Source organism: Rhincodon typus, chromosome 6 (genome assembly GCF_021869965.1).
Source record: "Rhincodon typus isolate 14 chromosome 6, sRhiTyp1.1, whole genome shotgun sequence".
NCBI classification, from domain to species: domain Eukaryota; kingdom Metazoa; phylum Chordata; class Chondrichthyes; order Orectolobiformes; family Rhincodontidae; genus Rhincodon; species Rhincodon typus.
In genome coordinates, this window is record NC_063337.1 from 15028009 (window position 1) to 15053341 (window position 25333).

The 25333-nt window shown below is 40.8% G+C and overlaps 1 protein-coding gene across 1 annotated transcript in view; it reads left to right on the forward strand.

Moving 5' to 3' along the window:
• herc2 (HECT and RLD domain containing E3 ubiquitin protein ligase 2) overlaps positions 1 to 25333 on the forward strand; it is a 231921-nt gene that overhangs the window by 18431 nt on the left and 188157 nt on the right. Inside the window, exons 3-10 of the mRNA XM_048597893.1 lie at positions 96 to 233; positions 9198 to 9417; positions 15151 to 15251; positions 15349 to 15505; positions 15600 to 15710; positions 18145 to 18310; positions 23170 to 23343; positions 24573 to 24761. Of these exons, the coding sequence (XP_048453850.1) occupies positions 96 to 233; positions 9198 to 9417; positions 15151 to 15251; positions 15349 to 15505; positions 15600 to 15710; positions 18145 to 18310; positions 23170 to 23343; positions 24573 to 24761 (1256 nt within the window). The remainder of the gene's footprint in view (positions 1 to 95; positions 234 to 9197; positions 9418 to 15150; positions 15252 to 15348; positions 15506 to 15599; positions 15711 to 18144; positions 18311 to 23169; positions 23344 to 24572; positions 24762 to 25333) is intronic.

Sequence of the window (25333 nt, forward strand, 5' to 3'; positions counted from 1 at the left end):
ACAATGCACAGAAGTCTTGTGTTCTATTCTACCGTCTTATTTGGTGAAGCAACAGTTGTATTCTGAGCCTTAAAATATGATTCTTTTTTCCCCAGAGGATAATAATGAATGTCAGGCTGGGTCAAAGAAGGATGAACAGAATGACAAAGAGAAAAAGGATGAAGAGGAGACGCCAGCATCCACTTATCGAGCCAAAACAATTATCGAGTCATGGGTTTGGGGCAGACAGCCAGGTAATAACAGTTTGAGGTCTCTTTGCGTGTTATAATACATTTTTGATCTTACTGACAACACATGTATGTTTGAGTTTTAAGATAGCAAGAACGGCTGATGCTGGAGTCAGAGTCAATACAGTGTGGAGCTGGAGGAACACAGCAGATCAGGCAGCATCAGAGGAGTAGGAAAGTCAATGTTTCGGGTCAGAGCCCTTTATTAGGACTGGGGAGGGGGAAGGTAGCTGGGAAATAAATAGAGGGAGGAGGGGTGGGGCTGAGGAAGATAGGTGGTATGGTGATAGCATATCACCATATGCTATCATATGCAGGCATGCGGTAGTGAGGATTGGTCAGTGGGAAGGGTGGGGCAGGTGGGTGGGAAAGAAGATGGACAGGTTGTATCAAGTCAAGGAGGCGGGGATGAGAGGGACTGTTAGACATGGGATGAGGCTCGGGGTGGGGATATTTTGAAACTGGTGAATTCTATGTTCAGGCCATCGGGCTGTAGGCTCCCGAGGCGGAATATGAGGTGCTGCTCCTCCAGATTGTGGTGGTGTCATTGCGACACTGGAGGAGGCCCAAGATGGACATGTCACCCAGGGAATGGGAGGTGGAGTTAAAACGGTTAGCAGCCGGAAGGTGGAGTTGATTATAGTGCACAGAGTCCAGATGCTCTGCTAATTGCTCACTATGTCTGCCTCACTGTAGGGGAGACCACATCGGGAGCAATGGATACAGTAGAACAGGTTGGAGGATGTACAGGTAAACTCTTGTCGGATTTGGAAAGTTTCTCTTGAACCTTGGATGGAGATGAGAGGAGAGGTGTAGGGGCAGGTGTAGCACCTCCTGCACCTGCAGGGAAAGGTGCTGGGTCTGGTTGGGTTGGTGGGGAGTGTGGAGTGGATGAGGGAGTTGCAGAGTGAGCGGTCCCTACGAAAGGCAGATAGGGGTGGAGAAGGAAATATTTCTTTGGCGGGGTTGGATTGCAAGTGGCGGAGGATGATACACTGAATGCAGTTGAGGGCATTATGGATCAACAGAAGGGGGACGTTGCGGTCCTTGAAGTAGGAGGACATCTGGGATGTCTGGGAGTGGAATGTTCCATCTTGGAAGCAGATGTGGCGGAAGTGACGGAATTGGGAGTAAGGGATTGCATTCTTGCAGGATGGTGGGTGAGAGGAAATGTAGTCATGGTAGCTACGGGAGTCTACCAGAGATGGTGATAGAGAGGCCCAGGAAGGGGAGGGAGGTATCGGAGATGGTCCAGGTGAATTTGAGGTTGGGGTGAAAGGTGTTGGTAAAGTTGAACTGGTCATGGGAGCATGAGGCAGCGTCGATACAGTCATCGATGTAGCAGAGGAAGAGGTGAGGGATGGTGCCAGTGGAAGAGAGACTGTTCCATGTATCCTACGAAAAAGCAGGCATAGCTCGAACCCATATGGGTGCCCATAGCCACCCCTTTGGTTTGCAAGAGGTGGGAGGAGTTAAAGGAAAAGTTGTTTAGAGTACAGACAAGTTCCCTTAAACTGATGAGGGTGTCAGTGGAGGGGGAATAGTTGGGCCTGTGGGAGAGGAAGAAGCAGAGGGCTTTTCGGCCATTTGCCTGGGGAATACAAGTATACAGGGATCGGATGTCCATGGTGAAGATGAGCTGTTGGGGGTGGAGGAGGTGGAGGGCGTGAAGAGTTCCTGGACCGGGGAGGAGGAAAAGGCAATAATCGAGGTACACAGAGGTGAGTTTAGTGAGGCAGGAGCAGGCAGAGACAATGAGTCAATTAGGGCAGCCAGGTTTGTAGATTTTGGGAAAGAGATAGAAATCGGTGGTGCAGGGTTGAAGAATGATGAGGTTGGAGGCTGTGGATGGAAGGTCTCCTGAGGTGATAAGGTTATTGATGGTCTGGGCGATGATGGTTTGGCGATCAGGGGTGGGGTCATATTGAGGGGGTGTCAGAGAGTTGGCGTCTGGCTTCCGTGATGCAGAGGTTAGTGCGCCTTATCACCACCACCCCCTCCAGCAAATCAGCGGATTTGATGGTGAGGTTGGGGTTCGAGCAGCGGGCTGCTTGTTCGGTCAGGGTCTCATCCCATGTCCAACCCACCCTGTCATCCCTGCCTCCTTGACCTGACAGCCTGTCCATCTTCTCTCCCATCTATCTGCCCCACCCATCTCAGTGACCAATCCCTACTGGTTGATAGAAAGCACGGACCAGGTAGGTAAAAAGTTAGAAGCCTTTGGCATATAACACCATTAATCATAATTCTAGTCCCCTTATAAAAATCCCCCCTTTTCACAAACATACACCCAGGAAAATTTGGTTATTCGGCAGTGGAGTAAAACTGGAAAGACAGTACAATAGTCTTTGTTCCCTCGTTCTGTTGCTGAGATGATCCTTATGACTTCTATGCTGGTCTCGACGTTACTTCAGTCGTCATCCTAACAGACTTTCCACTGGTTTGTAAGAGACTAAAGGTCATAAGTTAACTTAGCTGATAAGTCAGAGAACTTATTTAAAAGTCACAGTTTACGACTAGCGCAGGAAAGATAGACTGGTTTACTTTAGCTTTAAAACTGGTTTTGCTACTAGTGGGGAAAAAAGATGATAAAAGATTTAATGTCAGAGCACTTGGAAAACAGTGACAGGATTTAACAGAATCAGTGTAGATTTATGAAAAGGAAATCATGCTTGACAAACCTACTGGTATTTTTCAAAAAACACAAAATAATGAGACACAGTTCTGATGTGAATTTTCTGGAGACATTTGAAGGTTTGAATTTTCACGGATTTGCTTTCCCCCATCTTTGTTTTTGGAGTTTCTTTTGTTGGTTTCATTGGAGCTTACAGCAGATAACCATTTGACCATTGTATCAACTGTCCATTTTCCTGCGCTTTTCTCAGCACTTTTAAGTGCTTGAAAGAGAAAAAAAAAATCTCTCTTTATTTGCATTTGTGGTACATCCCTAACTGCCTATGAACTGAGTGACTGCTGAACCATTTCAGAGGATCGTAGAAAGTCAACCACTTTACTGTGATTGCACAGAGTCAAATGTAGGGAGAAAATATAAAAATGGCAGATGTCGTTACCTAAAGGACATTAATGAACCGGATGGGGTTTTAGGATAGTTGATAGCTTCATGGTCACCCTTGCTGAAGTGAGATGTCAATTCCAGAATTATTAATTTGTTCATTCATGACTGGGATTGCCCTGGGATTTGAACTTTTGTGCCTCTAGCATTTGCATGGATTACATACAAACATACATACAATTTATGAGCAGGATTAGGCCATTTGGCCTCTTGAGCTTGCTCTGACATTTAGTGAGAGCATGGCTGATCTGATTGTAACTCCACCTTCATATTTTTACCTACCCCTTATAACCTTTCAACCCCTTGCTTACCAAGAATCTATCCTCCTCTGCCTTAAAAAAATGTTTGAAGACCGCTTCCTCCACCACCTGAGGAAGTAAGTTCCAAGAACTTATGACTCAGAAAAAATTTAGCTCCATCTCTATCTTAAATGGATATCACCTTATTTTTAAATGGAAACCCCTAATTTTAGGTTCCCACAGCATCCTCTCCAGCCTATTCAGGATCTTGAGTGTGTTTCAATCAAGTTGTATGTTGTTTTTTTTAAACTCCATTGGGTACAAGTCTAATCTGTCCAATTTTTCTTCCTAAGACAACGCATCTATTCCAAGTATTGCTAACTCAGTGAAATTACAACTGTCACTGTGTCCCATTGACAGTATAAATACAGGGTCCAAAATCCATACCACCGTGTCCCTTCCCTCGTATCCTAACAACCTCGTGTTTAAAAACAAAGGCCAAACCCCCTCTCTTTATTGCTTTAGTGTTGATCTTAAATTTACGACCTCCATTTGAATAGAAGCTATTTTTCAGGATGTAGTCTCAAGTGAGTTTGGTGTGAGTTGTGATCGAAATGTGTTGCCCGATGTGGTTCTGGAGGCTGATTTGATAACTTTGAAAAGGGAATTAGATAGATACTTGAAGTGTCAAAATTTATAGGCCTCTGGATATAAAGCAGGGAAACTGGATTAATGGGCATCTCTGCCAGAGAGCTGGTACAGGCCAGATTGCTCCTCCTAAGAATCTGATTCTATGAATCAATTTCATCTTATCTGCTAAATTTTAATCTACTGCATGTCTTGGTTATTGTTGCTCAAATTAATAGAGCTGCAATTTCTTTAATCTCCCCTTGTGATTCATACCTCCTGATATTTTAGTGAAACTCTGTACACAGTATCCCTGGCCTTGACAACTTTCTTGCATAAGGCATTCGGAGCCTGACATAGTTATATAAATGTTGTTTACCCTGTGCATAGGTATGTGTTTCGGGTAGATAGCCATATGTATTTCAACTCTGTAGTTCCAGTTACAAAATGTATCATTCCATGTACACTTTTGACAGCCTTAACAACATGTAAGGGGAAGTACATCAAACGTTCAGCGATTTAAGAATGGTCACGAGGAGGCATAAACAACTTTACAAGGGGTACAATATGTGCAGTCTTGATTGTTTCCCCTCTAACTTATGTACTTCTGCTCAGAATGGTCAAAACCAGCCAGAGGATATTGACTTACATGACAGGCAGACATGAAATGTGACATTCTTAATTTGGTTGCATGCCAAATGTTTCACTTATTGAGCTGCAGGGTTACCCTGGACAACAGTGTATTTGGAAAGGTCACTGCTTAGTCCACGAAAACATTGAGATCTCCTGGATGCATCGTGCAGGGCTGATAATGCTTGTGGAGCAGCTGCTTGTTGCACAGCTGAAATAGAATCACAAGACCAGCCTGACAGATCTGTTAAGTGAACATTGGCACATGATAGACATCATCGTAGTACAGAGCCAAGTTATTAACTATGTAGAATAAAAACTAAAAGAACTGCAGATGCTGTAAATCAAGAATAAAAACAGGAGTTTCTGGAAAAGCTCAGCAGGTCTGGCAGCATCTGTGAAGAAACAGTCAGAGCTAACGTTTTGGGTCTGGCTCTGAGTTTTGAGGAAGGCTCTCTGGACCCGAAATGTTAACTCTGATTTTTTCTTCACAGATGCTGTCAGACCTGCTGAGCTTTTCTAGCAACTCCTGTTATTGTTATTAACTGTGTAGAAACTTACAGAATACCTTAAACTTTTTAAAAATTACGTTATAGTTTGTTTAAAAAACGTTATTCTGGTCTGTACAGTTACTTACAATTTTGGAGGTAACCCTTTGCAGCCTGTTTCCTTTATATTCATTATTTTCAAATTATCTTAACTTAGAATAAACTTTTAATGTTAAATTGTTTTGAAATCGGTTTTGTAGTTTTCAGCTTGCAAAAAAAATTCCTCTAATCTAATAAGAAGAATTTGAGTGTAAAGTGTCAGATAAGCTAATTCCTGGAAATTGCATGACAGTAAAGTTGGTGTTGCACAGCCTAGACGTGACAAAGTGATGCAAGATTAGGTAGCTGAGCACTGGCTCATTAACCATCCAGTAGCGAAAGGAACAACTAAGAATAAATATGATATTTCAATAGGCTAGACATAATAAAACCTAAAGGAGCTTATAATACTTGGGCAGAAATTAGACCGCAGTCATCTTCTATATTATTGGGGAAATAACACTTACAGATTTAGTTAGCTCCTATGTGTGCAAATTACTATTTGCTGAATGAAAAGGGTTGAACAGAATAACATGACTTGTATTTTCTGTATTCCTTGGTGGGATGTAGGCTAGGCTAGTATTTATTGCCCATGCAGGTAGGAGCCAACCATATTGCTTTGAATCTGGTGTCCTGTCTAGGCGAGGCTAGGTAAGATGGCAATTTCCTTCTCTTAAAAGATATTAGTGAAGTGGATGGGTTTTTATGATTGTTGACATGATCATTCTTTTCTTCATTCATTCATGGGATGAAGGCGTTGCTGACCAGACAGCATTTATTGCCCATCCCTAATTGCCCAGAGGCCAGATTAGAGTCAGCCACATTGCTGTGGGTCTAGAGACACATGTAGGCCAGACCAGGTTAGGGAAGTTTCCCTCCCTAAAGGACGAGTGAACCAGATTGGTTTTTCCGAAAATCGACAATGGGTACGTGGTCATCATTAGATTCTTAATTCCAGATTTTTTTTTATTGAATTCAAATTCCACCATCTGCCATGGCACAATTTGAACCTGGGTCCCCAGAACATTATCTGGGTCTCTGGATTAACAGTCCAGCGATAATACCACTAGGCCATTGCCTCCCCATATGTTTGCTGTTCAGCTAGCTTTTTCTTCCAGGTGTTGAAAATTGAATTCAAATTTCACCATCTGCCTTGGTGGGATTTGAACCCATGCTCCCAAAGCATTAATGTGGTTTTCTGATTTAGCCACAATCACTATACCACCACTTCCTTGAATGACACCCAAAAGAGTTTCAGGAACATTTCTGCCTGACAAACCTTGACCTTTTTGAAGAAGTGAATGTTCTTTGGGAAGCGATGTTCCACTAAATTGAAGTCTACCGTAAATTCCTGCTTGTGAGTTTGCAATATGAGTTTATTTCCAGAAAGAAAGCAACTGTTTGAGGAGTAGTGGAACATTTGGGAAATCCACTAATATGGATCAGGCTGGAGCCTCTATGTGCGCCTCGAAATATTTTTGAATGACCAACGGTATTAATTGTGACAAATAGGCTAAGTGCCATACTGAAGCAGACGGGGTAGTGAGAGTAGATCTAACACTTAACTTGACTGCTCCACTTAAAGTAGCAAACAACAAACAAAGGAGAATTATGTTCTACATTGCCAAGTCTGTTCAATTATCTGTGAAAGCATGAAGAGGAATTTGCAGATATTGAAGACACAAATACTTATTTCACGGTAGTTTAGAAGCAAATTTTTCTTGAGAATGGTCATCTTGTTATAATGTCAAAGTAAGCAATTTAAATACTTTGCTGCTTAGATGGTTAATGTTATTGAACAGACCATGTAGACCGTTAGTACCCAAAAAATCTCAACTGTTGCTCTCCCAATTTCTAACCCTTGCTTCCATCCTGACCAGCTTCACAGAGGCACTTGAATGGCTTACATTGGAATGAGCCTCAACTCATTATTGTTTCATGGAAGCAGTTGTCCCCTTAACCTACCAGTTTGTAACAGGTATCTTCTGGTTTTTCCTTCACAATTCAACAAGGCACAATTTCCTACCTATTGTTCAAGCTGGAACTCTTCTGTATAACTTTTTCTACTCTGCCACTCTTCGGCATGCTGCCACAGTCTCTTTGCTGTGCTTCACTCCAATTTCCCCATCCTCCACAATGTCTTTTTCTCCTCTTCTTCGCTCCAGGTTGAGATATACGTTCCCTGTAATTGTCAATTATTGTCTTTCCCTTTTCTGTCCTGTTCTTTTACCTTGTCACTTCATCTTATACTTTCTTTCTACCTCTTTATTTCCCTATTTTTCACTAAACCATTTACTGCCCCTCCTTTTTCTTTGTCTCCACTCATTTTTTTGTTTGTCTTACTTTCTTCTCAGCCTCTTCATTTATTCTCTCATTCCATTCCTTTAAAGCTTTTCCACACTGAAATTCAAAAGTGACCTTTTTATTATTATAATATGCGACTAGAAGAAATATATTAATTATGTAACAAAAACAGAATTTGCTGGAGCAACTCAGCAGGTCCAACAGCATCTGTTTCATGCTGAATTGTTTCTGCTTGTCTTTGTGTTTGTTTGGAAGGATAAGGAAAGTGAGAATGTTAAGTTGACATTGGGAACAGATGCTGTATGCTGATTTTCAATTTTAATTACTAATGTAGGAAATAAAAATTTACTTACGGTCTTCCTACAAAAGTATATTTTTTTAATTGATATTTCTTTTGACCTTGAGTCCTATGCATGTAGATTTGTGACTTTGGGGCTGTCTGGTGCTCAAAAATGCTTGATTTGCTTGAAGTGACTGTTCATTTGTTGCAATAATGTAGATTAATATATTCTTTAAATTTTCAAACTTGATCGGGGAACGTGGAAAGATGAGCACTTTTCTGTCTTGGTTTGAAGTGGGTGTCTTTCCTTTTGGATGAAAATGAAACCAGATGTTGGACATATCTGGGGCTCTATTCTAATCTGTGAGGCAGCACTAAATTGTGAAATTTTTTGCAGAGAAGGGTGCAGTAGAATAAACTGTCATGCAAGTGGTGTACATTTATGTTTCTTTCTGCAAGACCTACTGATTGCTCGTCCTTACTTTTTTGTGGTCCACGTCCATGGATCCCTCAAAGTTGCGATCCAAGTTGATAAGGTTATAAAGAAGGCGTATGGAGTGTTGGCTTTCATTTGGCAGGGGAATTGAGTTTAAGAGCCGTGAGGTTATGCTGCAGCTCTATAAAATTCTGGTTAGACCACACTTGGAATATTGTGTTCAGTCCTGGTCACCTCCTTATAGGAAGGATGTGGAAGCTTTAGAGAGGGTGCAGAGGAGATTTACCAGGATGCTGCCTGGACTGGAGGGCAGATCTTATGAGGAAAGGTTGAGGGAGCTAGGGCTTTTCTCATTGGAGCAAAGAAGGATGAGAGGTGACTTGATAGAGGTTTACAAGATGATGAGAGGCATAGATAGAGACTTTTTCCTAGGGCGGAAATGACTATTATGAGGGGGCATAATTCTAAGGTGATTGAAAGAAGGTAGAGGAGAGATGTCAGAGGTAGGTTCTTCAGAGAGTGGTGGGCGTGTGGAATGCTCTGCCGGCAGTGGTAGTGGAGTCAGATACTTTAGAGACTTTTTTAAACGACTCTTAGATAGGTGCATGGAGGATAGTAAAATGTAGCGTATGCAGGGTAGATTGATCTTAGTAGGATAATAGGTTGGCACAACATCGTGGGCCGAAGGGCCTGTACTGTGCAGTACTGTTCTATGTATTTAGTTACAGTGGTACCATGCAGCTCCGTTTTGCTTTTACTCCTTGGAAATAACTATTATTGAATTCTAATTGCAGATGTGAGTGAATTGAAAGAATGCCTACATATACTTGTGAAGGAACAGCAGACGATTGCTGCACAAGCTGCAACCACAACCCTCTCTGGGATAAGACTGAAACAGAGATTGGCAGTCCTCGACCGATACTTCATTGCACTCAGTAGAAGTGTACTCTTGGAACATACAAATGTTAAATGGAAGAGCATTAATGTACCCATGCCTGTTGCCGACAAGAAAAGGTATATTTCAAGCTAACATTGTTCCCATTTTATCAATAAGATTGAGACCATCCTTTCAGTTCCTTCTACTGTCACGTTTCCCTGTGCTTGCCATAATCTTGAAATCATTGTTCTCCTGTTTCTTTCCAATCTCCTTTTTTTGCTTTCTCTGAATGTATCTTATTCACAAGACCCACCTCTGCTCCCTTCGCTGTATTCTCTGTAACAAGCACACAGAACACTGGAGAAACTCAGCAGGTTTGGTAGCATCTGTGGAGAGAAATAGAGCTAATGTTTGATATCAGTTATACCTCCTCTTTAGAACTGAAAGGAGTTGGAAGATTGTTTCTTTGTATACTTTTGAGAAAGGCAGAGGAAGAGCAGATGGCATAGAGGCTCAGTACACAAGACACATGGGTTGTCAATAGTGGAAAAAGAAAAGAAAGATTAAAAAATGTTGTGAATTAAGATGTAAAAAAGAGAGAATTGGTCCTTTCTACTAAGTACATAGTAAATGAGACACAAATGTGACATGGCTGTGCAGTATTGGGGAGAAAGGGTGGGGGAGAGAGAATGTAAAGAAAATGGAGAACCGACCTAATGCTGTCAGTTTCTGAAATTGTTGAAATTAAAACAGAAACCTTGAGCCTCTAAAGTTAGCATGGGAAATGAGGTTGCGTTCCTTGAGCTTGCATTGCACTTCAGTGGAATGTTGCAGTGGGTCCAGAGCAGAAATGTTAGCATGTGAGCAAAGTGGTTTATTGAAATGGTAAGCAGCTGTGAGGTTAGAGGCATTACAATGGACAGGCCAGAGGTGTCCTGCAAAGTGATTACCCTGTCTGCATTTGGTATTGCTAAGGTAAAGGAAGCTGCATTGTGAGCAGCAAATGCAGTAGACCAGATTGAAAGAAGTACAAGGGAATTGCTACTTCATCTGGCCTTGGTCAGTGAGGAGGGAGGAGGTGAATGGACAAGTGTTACACCTTGTGTGATTGCATGGGAAGGTCTACGGGGGAGTCGGGAAGTGTTGGGAGTGATGGAGAAATAGACCAAGGTGTCACGGAGGGAACAGTCCCTGAAGAATGCTATTGATGGAGGAGAGAGGAAGATGTGTTTGGTTCTAGTATCTTGCTGGTGATGGAGGAAATGGCAGAGGATCATCCTTTGAATACGGAATCTAGTAGGGTCGAAAGTAAAGACGAGTAGTACCCTATTGTTCTGGAAGGAGGGGAAGGGGTGAGGGCAGAAATGCGGGAGATTGGTCTGATGTGCCTGAAGGCTCTGTCAACCGCAGTGTTTTGGGGGTTCCTTAGTTGATGAAAAAGGAGGTCTTGTCAGAGGCAACCTGATGGAAGGTGGCATCATCGAAATAGATCCGAAGGAGATGGAAAAACTGGGAGCCTTATTCCCTCTAAACTGTGATCATCTCAATTCTCTTTCCAACCTCGTTGACAAATAATTCTCTCTTTCCCCAGTATTTCGTTCTCCCTTTGGAAATTTATCACCCTGGTCATGTTGGCTCTCACGTCCTTTCAAACTATTTGCACCATCTCCAGTATCCCTTTTTCTCTTGAGAACTCCAATATGCTGACTCATATTTTTCTATCTGCCTGCAGGTTTATCTTTGGATTTTTCCAACCTAACCTTGCACTGAAACACTTCTAATTCAAATCACAAATGACATCTTCTATGTCTGTGGCCATGGTATATTACTGCTGTTTAGTTTATCTTAGTCATTGATGTGGTTGACCCCAGAGTACGTTAGAAAGATGTTTTCCCTGGCTGTGGGGTCCAGAACCCAAGGGCAGAGTCTAGGAAGAAAAGGCAAGCCATTTAGGACTGAGTTGGAGAAGAATATCTTTGCTCAGAGGGTGGTGAATCATTGGAATTTTGGGTCCCGAAGGATTCTGGAAGCTCACTTATGAAGTAAGTTCAAGATAGAGACTGATGGATTTCAGATTACTGATGACATAGAGTTATAGGGATAGCACAAGACTACTGTGTTACAGTAGATGCTCTGCCATGATCTAGAATGACTGACTGAGCAAGCTTTGAGGGGCTTAATAGCTTATTCCTGCTCCTAAGTTCCTATTGTGATACTCCAGTAATTTTCCCCTTTTTGGACTGTCCTTCAATAGTTCCATTCTTGATTATTTGAGCACAGCTAGATCTTGATGGCTCCTCTTTCTAGTTTGCAGAATTATCTTCTGGAGTCTCCCAAAAATCTATTCCTTGTCCTCATTCCTGTTGTTTATCTGCCTGCTGACTCTTGATGACATTATCAGCAAATGTGGTGTCACCTACCACATGTTGACCGTGTCCGACTCCTCCTTTCCACTATCTCTGTTGTGATCTCATCACTGTCGCTGTCCGTCACTCAGTCCTGGACAAGCCAGAGCTTCCTCCAGCCAAACATTAAGAAGACTTAAATCGCTACAAATGCTTGTCAGCGGTTCCATCCTCTTCCTGTCCATTGTAGTAGTTTGGCTTTTCATTAAAGAATTTGGAATGTTTTGTATTATTATGGTGCTACATAAGTTAATTTTCTGTATTTCTAAAAGCAAAATATCTTGATTTCAGGCTTATTATGTTTATACATATAATGGATCAGTCAGACATTTGAAGTGGAATTGCTTCTCACCATTTTCGATCGATTTTTGGTCTTTGATTTTTTTTTGTTTAAACTCCGGCCAAAATCAGTTCATGCTGTCTGTATTGAACATATGGAGGGTCAGTTTAACTTTGGGTATTAACTTCAATTTCCATTGACTTTATTGCCAAACCTTTATTCCCTGTTTTATGCTATTGCACAAAATAAAGGTTTACTGAATTGTCTTACTGACCTTGTTCACTTTGTGAATGGTTGGATGTTCTAGGCTGAAAATGTGCCTGACGACCTTCAGCAGGTCAGTATTAGTGAACTGAATTTATGCAAGGTTAATTGCAAAGACAGGTGCACATTGAAGTGGAACTGTTAATAGATGGGTATGCATAATGTTGACAGTTTTATTTGAGATTTCCTGTGCAAATGCAGTGGGATATTTTCAAAGTTTTTGACAGGTCTGAAACATTAGCATGGTATGAGGTGTGAGTTGGCTATGAGAGCTTGGGGAACATTGCTTAAAGGGAGGTACTGAGGGAAATCAGTATTAGTATGGAAATAGTGTTAGGACTTGAAGGTCGACAAATTCTTAGGCCCTAATAATCTACATTCCAGAAATATTGAGGAAGTGGCCCTAGAAATAGTGGATGCATTACTGGTCAGCTTCCAAGATTCTGTAGACTCTGGAACAATTGCTAGTTTGGAGGGTAGCCAAAGTAATATCTCTCAAGAAGGATGGCAGAGAGAAAATCAGGAGTTACAGATCAGTCTGTCTGATTTTGATAACAGGGAAAATGCTGGAGTCCCTTTTGGCAGAATTAATAGCTGAACATTTGGAAAATGCTGGGAGAATCATACAGAGTCAGCATAGATTTACATAAGGGAAAAGATGCTTGACGAATCTACTGGAATTCTTAGAAGATGTAACTAGTAGAGTTGATGAGGGGGAGCTAGTGGATGTGGTTTATTTGAACTTTCAAAGGCCTTCAGCTGCTTCATCAATGACGTTCCCTCCATCGTAAGGTCAGAAGTGGGGATGGTTGCTGAATGCTGAGCACTATTCGTAACTCCTCAGATAGTGGCTCAGTCCATGTTTAAATGCAACAAGATTTGGGCAATATCTGGACTTGGGCTGATAAGTGGCAAATAACATTAACATCACACAAATGCTAGACAATGACCATCTGCAATAAGCGCAAATCTAATCACCAACCCTTGATATTCAATGGCGTTACCATCACTGAAATCCCCACTATCAACATCCGGGGGATTACCATTGACCAGAAACTCCGTATGAATAAAGTGGCTACAAGAGCAGATCAGAGACGAGGAATAATGTGGCAAGTATCTCACCACCTGTCTACCATCTGCAAGACACAAGCCCGGAGTGTGATGGAATGCTCCTCCCTTGCTCAGATGGGTACAGCTCCAACAACATTTGAAGCTTGACATCATCCAGGACAAAGTAGCCCACTAGATTAGCCACTGCATCCACTCCCTCCACCACCAACACTCAGTAGCAGCAGTGTGCATCAAAATTCATCAAAGATCCTTAGATAGCACCTCCCAAACCCACAACCACATCCATCTCGAAGGATAAGGGCAGCACATGCTTGGGAACAACACCACCTGCAAATTCCTCTCCAAGCCAATTATCCTGACTTAGAAATAAATTGCCATTGTTTCACTGTTGAGTCAAAATCCTGGAATTCCCTCCCTAAGGGTAATGTGTGTCTATCTACAGCACATGGACTGCAGCTGTTCAAGAAGGCAGCTCACTACCACCTTCTCAAGGGCAACTAGGGATGGGCAATATATTCTGGCCAGCCAGCAGCACCCATGATCCATGAGTGAATTAAAAATCAAAGTCATAGTGTGAGGATTCAGGTACAGGAGCATGGACTTCTTGCTGCAATTATAAAGGGCCTTGGTGAGACCACACCTCTAATAGTGTGCGTAGTTTTGGTCTCCTTGCCTAAAGAAGGATGTTCTAGCTATTGAAGGAATGCAGTGAAAGTTCACTAGATTGATTCCTGCGATGGCGGGGTTGATATATGAGGAGAGGTTTGGGTTACATTTGCTGGAGTACAGAAGAATGGGGGGGCGGGTGTTGGCAGTGGGAGGGTGGTCTCAGGATTGGACAGGGTAGGTGCAGGAATGATGTTCCTGATGATGGGATTCTAGAACAAGGAGTCAGAGTAAGGTTACAGTGTAAACCATTTAGGACAGATGAGAAATTGCTTAACCCAAAAGTGGAAAGCCTTTGGAATTTGTATTACAGAAAGCAGTTGAGGTCTAAACCATCTTTGATTTCAAGAAAGAGTTGGATGTAGCACTGGGGGCTAAAGGGATCAAAGTATATGGGGGAAAAGCAGGAACAGTCCCTTGAGATAATCAGCCATGATCATAATGAATGGTGGAGCAGGCTCAAAGGATTGAGTGACCTACCCCTTCCACTTTCTCTGTTTCTATGGTAGAAATTGGTTCGATATAGTTATTAAAATTTAAACACTTATTAAAAAAGAAACTCGTGCCGGTGTTGGACTAGGATGGACGAGGTCAAAAATTACACAACACTAGGCTATAGTCCAACAGGTTTCAGAGCTCAACTCCTTCCTCAGGCATAGTGTCAGGTAAACCTGTTGGCCTATAACCTGGTGTCATGTGATTTTTGACCTTCACTCTGCCTATACAGTGGTACATTTTAACAAACAGAAGAATCCAGGTTCAGTTTTTCAGTCTGTTCATGAGCTGGTATAATTTGGGATGTAAGAATTTACTGAAGTGGCTCAAAGTCGGGTGATGGAAAAATTGGTGTGGGTTCCTTTCCAGATTGCTATCAAGTGACTTAGGAAAAGTACATGGAATTTGTCGGTGTCAGATGAGAGCAGCATCAGGTTTTAATAATGAATGCCTCTGCACTCAGCTAGCTGCTGATACTCTAAGCAGATTTACTAGTGAAGAATGGCTGTTGTAGTAAGATGATAGAAGCTAGTTGCTATTTGGAGGTACCTCTGGCATGTAAAAGTGAGGCTGCCATCGAAATCTGGTGCGTTTAGGAAGTAACAGAAGAAGAAAATGCTTGTTTTGCTTGCGTTTTGAGTATTTAAAAAAATTTGCATGCATCATTTTAACATCTTTAAAACTTTCAGTTCTAGGCCAGTTGGGAAAGGTGTTGAAGGACTTGCCAGGGTTGGGTCCAGAGCAGCACTTTCATTTGCCTTTGCATTCCTTCGCAGAGCTTGGAGATCAGGTAAGGGGGATGGTGTGGAATTTGTTTTTAGGGCTAAATGCAGATTTCCCCTTTTTGGTAAACTCTCTAGGCATATTTTTGTTTTTTGACTTTTAAGGTGAAGATGCAGACCTGTGCAGTGAGTTGCTGCAGGAATCTCTTGATGCACTTCGTTCTCTCCCAGAAGCATCATTGTTTGATGAAGGAACAGTATCCAGTGTGTGGCTAGAAGTAGTGGAGAGAGCAACAAAATTTCTCAGGTCTGTTGTTACAGGGTAAGTTGGTATTATGTACAAGCTTAAGTTTGATATTTTGACCAGAAAGGAAAATTACTGTTTTGTATAATTTGCTTAAAATTCTGTTGTGCAGTGATCTTCATGGAGCACCAAGCTCTAAGGGATCAGGGAACATTCCACTTCAAGACCAGCATTTGGCACTTGCAATACTTCTAGAATTGGCAGTACAAAGGGGAACACTGAGGTAAGGAATGCGAAATAGTGTATTTTCATGTCTAATTTCCCTTACAGAATTTTTAAACTAAATTGTTTTATTTTCAGGTAGTTCCTCACCCAACACAGCCTTAGTAATAGAGAAGGATGGTGTCAAGTTGGTTTGAGGCAATTGTTGATAATCTAGCTTGTTCCATTTGTTCAAATTTATTTCAAAAATACTTAGATCATAGAACCCTTATGGTGTGGAAGCATGTCTTTCGGCCCATCGAGTCCACGCTCACCCTCTGAAGTGCATCCCACCCAGACCCATCTCCCTGTCCCATTCCTGTACCCTGCATTTCCCATGGCTTATCTGCCTAGCCTGCACATCTTTGCACTGATAAACTTTAAAAATTGGTTGTGACCCCAGTGTGTGAGCGTGACCAACAGGGCTTGCAACACGACTGACTTTGGGGGGCTTGCTGACATCTGTCATTTGCACATTGCCATTATTCCAATTTTGAACCACTTGTTTTGCCAGCAGTCGGCTTCAGGGGTGTCCTGAAGATGGGGAATGGAACTAATCAAGGACAGATATTCCTGCATCTCCTGGCCCCACAATACCATTTTTATTCGGCTTTCAGTGGTGGTTACTGTTGAAGCCATAATGACCTTTATGTAGATCAGGACTACGGTGAAGTACTTAAGTGATGGAATCTTCTGTACTTCAGTGTCTATAATTTAGCACTAGTGCATTGGTTAGTAGTTTGAATGTAATTTTAATTCAGCATTCACACTTCTAATAACCAATCAACCATCTTCCTGTTATCTGCTGGTTTCTGTAATTTAGGTACATGTTACATGTTTTCATATTTTAAGCCAATTTAATTTCTTCGTATATGAGTATTACGACACAAGTTGCGCTGTAATTCAGTCTTTCTTGAGTGAAATAGAATTTTTTAAAAAGTGTTTTGCATTTTAATATATTTCAAGGTTTTTGCAAAATTACTTTTATACTTCAGATTAATTTTTCAGACTCCTGCCTGTGACATTCTAGACCTGTCAGAACATGAACACAAACTTTACAGGATTAAACTTGACTTTTGGTTTGTCAAGTTAATGTCTTGATTTTGTTGCGTACTAGTGGGAGCTCTTTCAAACTTAAATTCTGATCTTTACTCCTAATCTTTGTAATTGCTTGGGTTGTAACAGTATTCTGTCCCTCTTGTTTCATTTGTAGCTCGGTTAGTAGCACACACTTCATAACACTGGTACCGACCTGGCAGAATGGAAAATTGTCCAGGTATTTCCTCACAACATAAAAAAAGGACCAGTCTTTGATAGTGGTATTAACAAGCATTTACTCAATGTTAACTTGCTCGCTGATGCTCAATTTCTGTTCCACCAGGCCCACTCAGCTCTTGATCTTGGTCCAAAATGAGCAAAAGTGTTGAATTCCAGAGGGATGATTGTTCTTGATATCAAAGTAGTATTTTACTGTGTTATAGAATAGTAACAAAACTGAACCAATAGGAATCAAGGGAAAATCTTTCTGCTGGTTGGAGTCATACCTAGCACAAAAGAAGATTTGATGTGGTAGGTGATGCTGAAAGAAGTAATTACACTCTACGTTGTTCAAAATTGAAGAAGAATTGATGGATAGATCATTGAAGGTGGCAGGACAGCTGGAGAGAGCAGCTAATAAGGCTTAATGATTTTATTAATAGGTGCATAGAAGATGAGCAAGGAGGTTACACTGAATCTGTACACAATACTTGTTAAACTTGAGCTGGAGTATGGTGTACGGTTCAGGGCACTATGCTATAGGAACGATGTGAATGCATTGGAGAATGTAGCAGAAATAAATAAAAATTGTTCCAAGGCCCACAGTCATGAGAATAGAGGAGCTGAGAATGTTTTTCTTGGAGAGAAGAATGCTAAGAGGATATCTGGTAGAAGCTGACAAAAACTTGAGAGATTTCCATACAATAGACAGCGGTAACTGGTCCCACTTACAAAAGGATCAGGGACACAGATTTCATGAGATTTGAAAATGTAGCCTGGCACTCTGGTTAGTTTTGTGGCTACTTTTTAAAAAAATACTTTCACTAAGTATTGGTCACCCCTTCAAATTGGTGTTTTGTATCCATTTTTTGCCTTGCTCTTGTGAATGACCTTGCTTTGAGTTTTCCTTTAAATGTTATTTAAATGATATTGTCATTGTTAATAATGCATAGGGGTAGTTGTCAGATGAGAATAGGAATGGGCTTAGCTGTGATTTCTAAGGTTAAGTGACCTATTGATACTCAGTATCTAGACGAGTAATTGAGTGGCCACTTGAATTTGCAGGAAATGCGTTTGTACAGTTCACCAACATTACTGTGTCAGGATGCAGTTTTTTTAAAAAAATTGACAAAATATATCAAGCATGGGAGAACCTTGTTTTGATTGTCTCATTTATTGAATATCATTTTTCTTAATAGCCAAATGCTGTCCGCTGTTTTGCTACTACTGCAGCTTTGGGAAAATGGAACCAGGGAAACTGACAATGAAAGATCTTCACAAGGTACCAGCGCACCACTTTTACCTCTTCTGCAGAGATTCCAGAACATACAGTGTGGAAAAGATTTGCCAACTGCAGATGAAGAGGTATGAATAGACTTAGGAACATGCTTTCATGTCATTAAAAACTAAGTACTGCATTCGTTTCTCTCACACTGTGGTATGAAATGTAAGGAGTTCCGTGTGTGAATTTTTGGAAGAAGTTTGCTGAGAATGGTTTCAGAGATAGTAGGAACTGCAGATGCTGGAGAATCCGAGATAACAAGGTATTGAGCTGGATGAACACAGCAGGCCGAGCAGCATCAGAGGAGCAGGCAAGCTGACGTTTTGGGCCTAGGCCCTTCTTCAGTAATTTCTGAAGAAGGGTCCAGAACTGAAATGTCAGCTTTCCTGCTACTCTGATGCTGCTTGGCCCGCTGTGTTCATCCAGCTCTACACCTTGTTATCTCTGTTGCTGAGAATGGTGATGTGGAGCATACTTGTTCCCTTCCTCCCTAACTCCATTCTCTGGCTGAATTTAATGTTTGTTTCATTTGATTGACTGCAGCAGTTCAGAGCTGATGAGTTTTGTGTTGTTCAACAGTAAGTTGTATTAGTTGCGGAGAGATACAGCAACTATATGCCTCTGTGGTTGATTGTCAGATCTTTTTCTTGGCAAATGTTCTCTCCTGTATCAGTTTACTGTCTGACAGTTTGAGAATTAAATAAATTCAGCAATACGAATCAACTTAAATGAGCAGTCCTGAGACTTGAACTTTTAACAGTTGCGTGATAAAATAGCGCTAATAATTCTGGAGTCTTGAGTAATTTCACAAAACGTCATCGGACTTTATTGCGATTAGTGTACTGTCTGCAGATCAATCTTTCACCTCATAAAGTCATACAGCATGGAAACAGACCCTTCAGTCCAACCAGTCCAAGCTGACCATGTTACCAAACTAAAGGATCCCCACTTGCCTGCATTTGGCTCATGGCCTACATGTGTGAAACTGCAAAAGCACGGCAGGTCAGACAGCATCAGAGGACCAGGAAAGTCAATGTTTTGGGCCAAAACCCTTCGCCAGGACTCATTTGACTCATATTCTGTCAACCTTTTCCTATTCACGTACTTATCCAAATGTCTTTTTAAACGTTGTAACTGTACTTGCATCTGCCACTTTGGCAGTTCATTTCACATACGAACCACACTCTGTAGATTTCAAAAAAAGTTGCCCGTCATGTCCTTTAAAATCTTTCTCATCTCTCCTTTAAAAAAAAATGCTGTCTAGTTTTGAACTCGCTCACCTCAAGGAAAAGACCTTTGCTATTCACACCTATGAGGTCACCCGTCAATCTCCTACACTCCAGTGAAAAAGTCCCAGTGTAATTTTATAATGCAAACTCTCCATTTCCGGCAACATCCTGATAAATCTTTTCTGAACCCTCTCCACTTTAGTAATATCCTTCCCATAACAGGGTGACCAGAACTGCTCACAGTACTCCAGAACAGGCCTCACCAATGTCTTGTACAATGTCAGCATGACATCCCAACTGCTATACTCAAAAGTCTGAGCAATGGAGGCCAGCATGCTAAACGCCTTCTTTAACCACTCTGCCTGTGACGCAAATTTCAAAGAATTGTGCATTTGAACCCCTAGGTCTCTCTGTTCTACAACACTACTTGACCCTATCTCAAAATGAAGGAGAACAAAACTACCATAAAATAGAGGTGCAGAATTGGGACATTTGGTCTATTGTGTCTGCTCCACCGTTCGATCATGGCTGATAATGTTTCTCAACCCCAGTTTAAAAACCGTCATCCAGCATGTTGCACAAATTAATATTTGAAATTGAAAACATGTTTAAAATGGGAACTCTGAAGGGAAGAAAATTTGTACTGATGTTGAGGAAAGTTGCTACTGAATTTTGTCAATGGCATGTTAGGAAGATTTTTTTCCAGACTTATTCCACACTAGTTGTGCTATGCCTGATCTGGAAATGCAGGTTAATGATTTAAAAAAACAAAGATATTTTATTTCATTCAGTTCAATGTTATGTCAACAGTTGCTTCTCAAAAAGTTGGTTCTTGTATGAATACTTTGATACTTTGTATTATTTAGAATGTAAGCTATGATCATTAGTTGAAATACTTGTGTTTCTCTTCACTAATTCAGAATGTAGTTTACTTTGCTGTAGTCATTTAAATAGGTGAAACTTCACTGCTATGGCTTTTGCCACTTAAGTTGCATGTGAAACAAAAAAGATTCTCTTGTCCTCTGTCCTGTATCTATATCACCTTGATCTGGCCTACTGGAGAAGTTTGCTTTTATCTGCTCCATGACTTCCTTTTAAAAATTGAAGCAATTCTACTGTTCTTCCCGGTGATAATCAGAAAAGTCCGAATTTTAAAATCTTTCCCTATATTGGGGTTTTTCCTTGAACCAGGCAGCATGCTTGTGAATCTATGAAAAATCAAGCTATCATAATGGGGTTCATACCACAATAAGTCCAAATGTGACACCTTCATTTCAAAGGGAATTGAGTATAAAAATAGTGCGGTTTTGCTAAAACTGTACAAGATATGAATCAGATCACAGCTGGACTATTGTGAACAGTTTTGGTCCTGTTTATCTAAGGAAAGAAATACTGGCATGGAAGCCTTTCAGAGAAGGTTTGCTAGATCCTGGCTACGGAGAGACTGCCTTATGAGTGGTTAAGCAGATTAGAATTATAGAATCCCTACAATGTGGAAGCAGGCCATTTGGCCCATTGAGACCACATCGACCCTCCAAAGAACATTCCACACAGACCCATCCCCTTACCTAACCCCGTAATCTGCATTTCCCATGGCTAACCCACCTAGCTTGCACATCCCTGGATACCATGGGCAATTTAGCATGGCCAATCCACCTAACCTGCACATCTTTGGACTGTGGGAGGAAGGCAGAGCACCTGGAGGAAACCCATGTAGGCACGGTGAGAATGAAAACTCTACACAGACAATCCCCCAAAAGGGTGGAATGAAACCTGGGTTCCTGGCGCTGTGGAGCAAGGCTAACTACTGTTACCCGCAGATTGGGCCTATACTCTTTGGAATATAGAAGAGAGTTGACCTTATTGATGAAGTGGATATGGAATGGTTATTTTGCCTTGTTGGAGCATTGTCTTGGAGCGAGAGATTGCACATTTTAAGACAGATTATGGGGAAGTTCTTTTGAGGGTTTTGGATCCGTGGATCTTTACCACAGACAGCTATTGAAGATGGGTCATTAAGTATATTCAAAGCTGAGATACAGATTTTTAATCAGTAAGAGAATCAAGGATTATAGGGGAAAAATAAACAGCAAAGTAAAGCCAAAGATTATCAGATCTTATTGAATGGCAGAACGGACTCAATGGGCCGAGTGACCACCTTTTGCTTCTGTCTAGTGGTCTAATCATTTGCCCATACTCTCCCCTGAGTTGCCTGAACAGTTATAAAGCTGGTGGGGGGGGGCGCGGTGTCAGGTCCCAGAGCCGTGAAATGGACTTTGTCCTAAATTCTCTTTTTTTTTAATATTTGTTTTTTTTATTGTACTATTGTAGACGGACTGTTATTCTGAACTTATTTTTTTCTAATTTATTACTGATTTTGTACTTTGAAGGTCTGTTGTTGCTGGCCTTTTTATTTCTTCATTTTTCAGTTTTTTCTCTTAAGAATTTGTACTCCAGAATCTATACCTAGGTATCTTTGTACCTAAGATGGTGCTGTAAGTGGCGACTTCTAAACTTTTCACTGTACTTGATAGAGTACATGTGATAATGAAGCTAATTCCGTTCAATTCAATTCAATATCATGCTGTCAGACCTGCTAAATTTCTCAAGCAATTTCCGTTTCCATGTGTTATCTTTTTTATTTTTTTTGGTTTCCCATGCCAATGAAGAGCACTTATTATTATTTTCCACCAAGGACATGATGAACCCTGTCATACTCCAATATCTACCCAGAAGATTTGCATGTGAAGCATCATTTAAAACGACTAGCTTCATATCTTCTGGATTATTCAAGGCTGCAAACTAGAGTATGCATTTTTCTGAACTACTTGTTTGTTCTCAAGACTCCCTCATCAGTAGCCTCTTTGATCATCATACTTGGCATAAATCATCACAAGCATCGTGGCTGTCTGAGTTCATGACTAGTTTAACTGTCCAGTTATATTTCTTAACAACTGATTTGTTTCTTCGTGGATGCAAAATTATTTTTCTTTGAGGACCTGGCTCGATTTGATGGGAAGTAGTTAATACTTTAAGAATAGTTAACCCAAAATTACCCCTGACTTATTCTGCCTAATATCCAAGTCTTTGTATTTAAAGCCAATCTCCAATCTTAAATTCCTTTTTTATTTTATTTATCATAGTATATTCAAAATCCATTTAATCTCCCCACAGATAGCTGTTGATGCTTGTCATAAAAATAACTGATAGGTTTCCTTTGTCAAACATTGCTGAATTGTCTGAGTGGAAGCAACCTATTTCCTACAAGACAGACCTCACTGAGAAATATCAAACCCTGTCTACATCATTGAACCCACTAGTACATGTGTTTAACTTCTGTAGCTTCCCTTCTATATCATCTTCTACAGGTATGTTCAAAAATACTTCCCATTGAAACTTCTCACCTAGCTGAAATATAGGTTTTATATTGATTGAGTTAGTCACATGAACATGTTATTAACGTTGTAAAGAAGATCTTCAAGATTACTTTATCTGCAGTATGGGAATCCACCTCTAATATCTTGATCCCTAAGTTTTTCCTCAAATTCCCCAACACACTAGTCTCAGTTTAATTTCATTGGTTTCATGAGCTACTTCTAAACTGTGTAATTTTAGGTTTGTGCTCTTTCAATAGTTTAAGCTAACTTGTAAATTGCAGTAATGTATCTGCTATTGAAAGATCTTGAAATAAATGATATTTTGTTTTATTCTAGATATTGGGAAATCCTCTGACCCCAAATGAATGTTTTTTGAGGTATCTTACTTTACCCCAAGATAATGATTTGGCTATAGATCTACGGCAGACAGCAGTTGTGATTATGGCTCACTTGGATCGTTTGTCAACTCCCTGCATGCCACCACAGTGTAGCTCTCCTCCATCTCAAAAGGTAAAAATGTGCAAATAACTTGTAAAGTCTCAACCTCATAGAGTAGAAACTTCCACTTCAAATTATTTGTCACACATTTCACAATCCGATCTGAAATCCAAATTTGGCTGCTAAACATTGTGAAGTTGTAATACAGTGGACACATTTTGTTATATTTGAGTCCATTTCTATACTGGCTGCCTGTCCTTTTGAGGGTGCTAGATTGGTTGGTGTGCAATGTGGAAATCTCACACAGCTAAGATATTGATGCCCTTCTGAAGTTGAAACTAAAATCTTCTTAGCGCAACTAAGAGAAGACACTTCCCTTAGTCTGAGTTGCTGTACTTTGAGTTGGTTTTAGATGCTGTCTTGGGCATGAGTAATACTGATGAACCCAACTCTTGCTGTCTTTGAAACCAATGTGTGGGTGCAGTACTGATAGTGGAGGGATCCACTGAATGTGGAGGTCTTGCTGGATTTATCAGTAGCATTTCTTGTTATTTATTTTGCATCTGACAAAGCAAAAGTGAAATGATGGCAAGATAAGGAATCCACATTTTAATACAAACCAAGTTGAAGCTGAATTTTGCTGAGCTTGGAACATGTAGCTCAGGTTAGATATATCCCTGATGGTTGCATCAAATCTTTTGCCACCGATGTGCTCACCTAACCAGAAATAGTGTCTCACTGCCACCTCTTGACATTCTGACTAATAAAGATAGCTGTCCATATAAAATGAAAAGAGCCATAAATTTATATAGCCTGCTGGGAGTTCCTGAAAATTCATCTTCAATCACCCAGCAACCGTGAAAATTTGGGAACCTTAATCAGTACTGAACTGGATCATGCTTCTGGTCTCAGGACCAACTCTCAGACCTGTCTGACTTTATACCTCTCATTACAATGAGCAGAGCAACTGCAGGATACAACCTGCTCCTCATTGCTGAAGACGTCGCTGCCAAAGATCTGGAGGGAGAGCTCAACTTTCTAAAGAAAAGAAAATGATGTAAATATGCAGTTGGCAAGTGAGCATCTGTGTACAGAAAAGATGGGTTGAAACTTCTGGGGATTTTTCTGCCCCAGCATTTGCAGCTTTTTGCCTTTTACTAAAATATTTCTGTAAATTCTTATGTGAAGTAATCGGACATTGTTTCCTTTTTTAACTTCAAAATTTGTGTGCAAATAAGAGTACTGACAACAGCTGGAAGATTCATTTGCATTGAGAATTTTTCCATTCAATTTTGTGGTAGGGATCTTTGCAAGAAGTTCTTGGCTGGGGGCTGCTTGGTTGGAGAAGTCAAACAACAGTGATTTGTCCAATTCAATGTGAAGGCATTGCTAATCTTGGAGTGATGCAGATTGCCTGTGCTGAGAAATGCTTCATTATTCTATCAAGGAATGGAAGGGTTTACATGCAAGCATACAGCAGTGATACACTGGTAAGTTATAGTGTTTCTTCTACCATTCTGTCGTGTACTGATTTCGATACTTGGATTAGGTTTGCTTTAGTCATGAAAAAAAATCAGAATCGTTGCAACTGTTTTCATCATTCTTGTGAATTAGCCAGGCAAAATTTAAAGGCAGAACTTGGATTTATATAGCACCTTTCATGTTGTCAAACTAATGAGATATTTATAAAATGTAACTTGTTCTGATCTGTAGACAAATGTAATCCAAGGCCCCACACAACAATTGAAAGAAATTACCAGCTGACTGTTTGTTTGTTTTTGTTTGCAAAAAACATCCTGAGTATGTAAATATATGCACGTATACAGTAAGCATTTGGTCCAGCTGGCTCGTTTGGGCACTTACCTGAAACTCAACTCCCTCAGACTAGCTTTGTGTGAGAGAAAGTGAATTATTGTTATACCTCTTGACAGCCCCTCTGGTCTCAGCTTCTCTAACTCTCCTCAGGGCATACTTAACATACTTTTTAATTTAAAAAAAAAAGCTAGCTTCCTTTTGGCCTTGCAGAGAGCTGCTGTCTGTAATCAACTCAAATCAGCAGGCA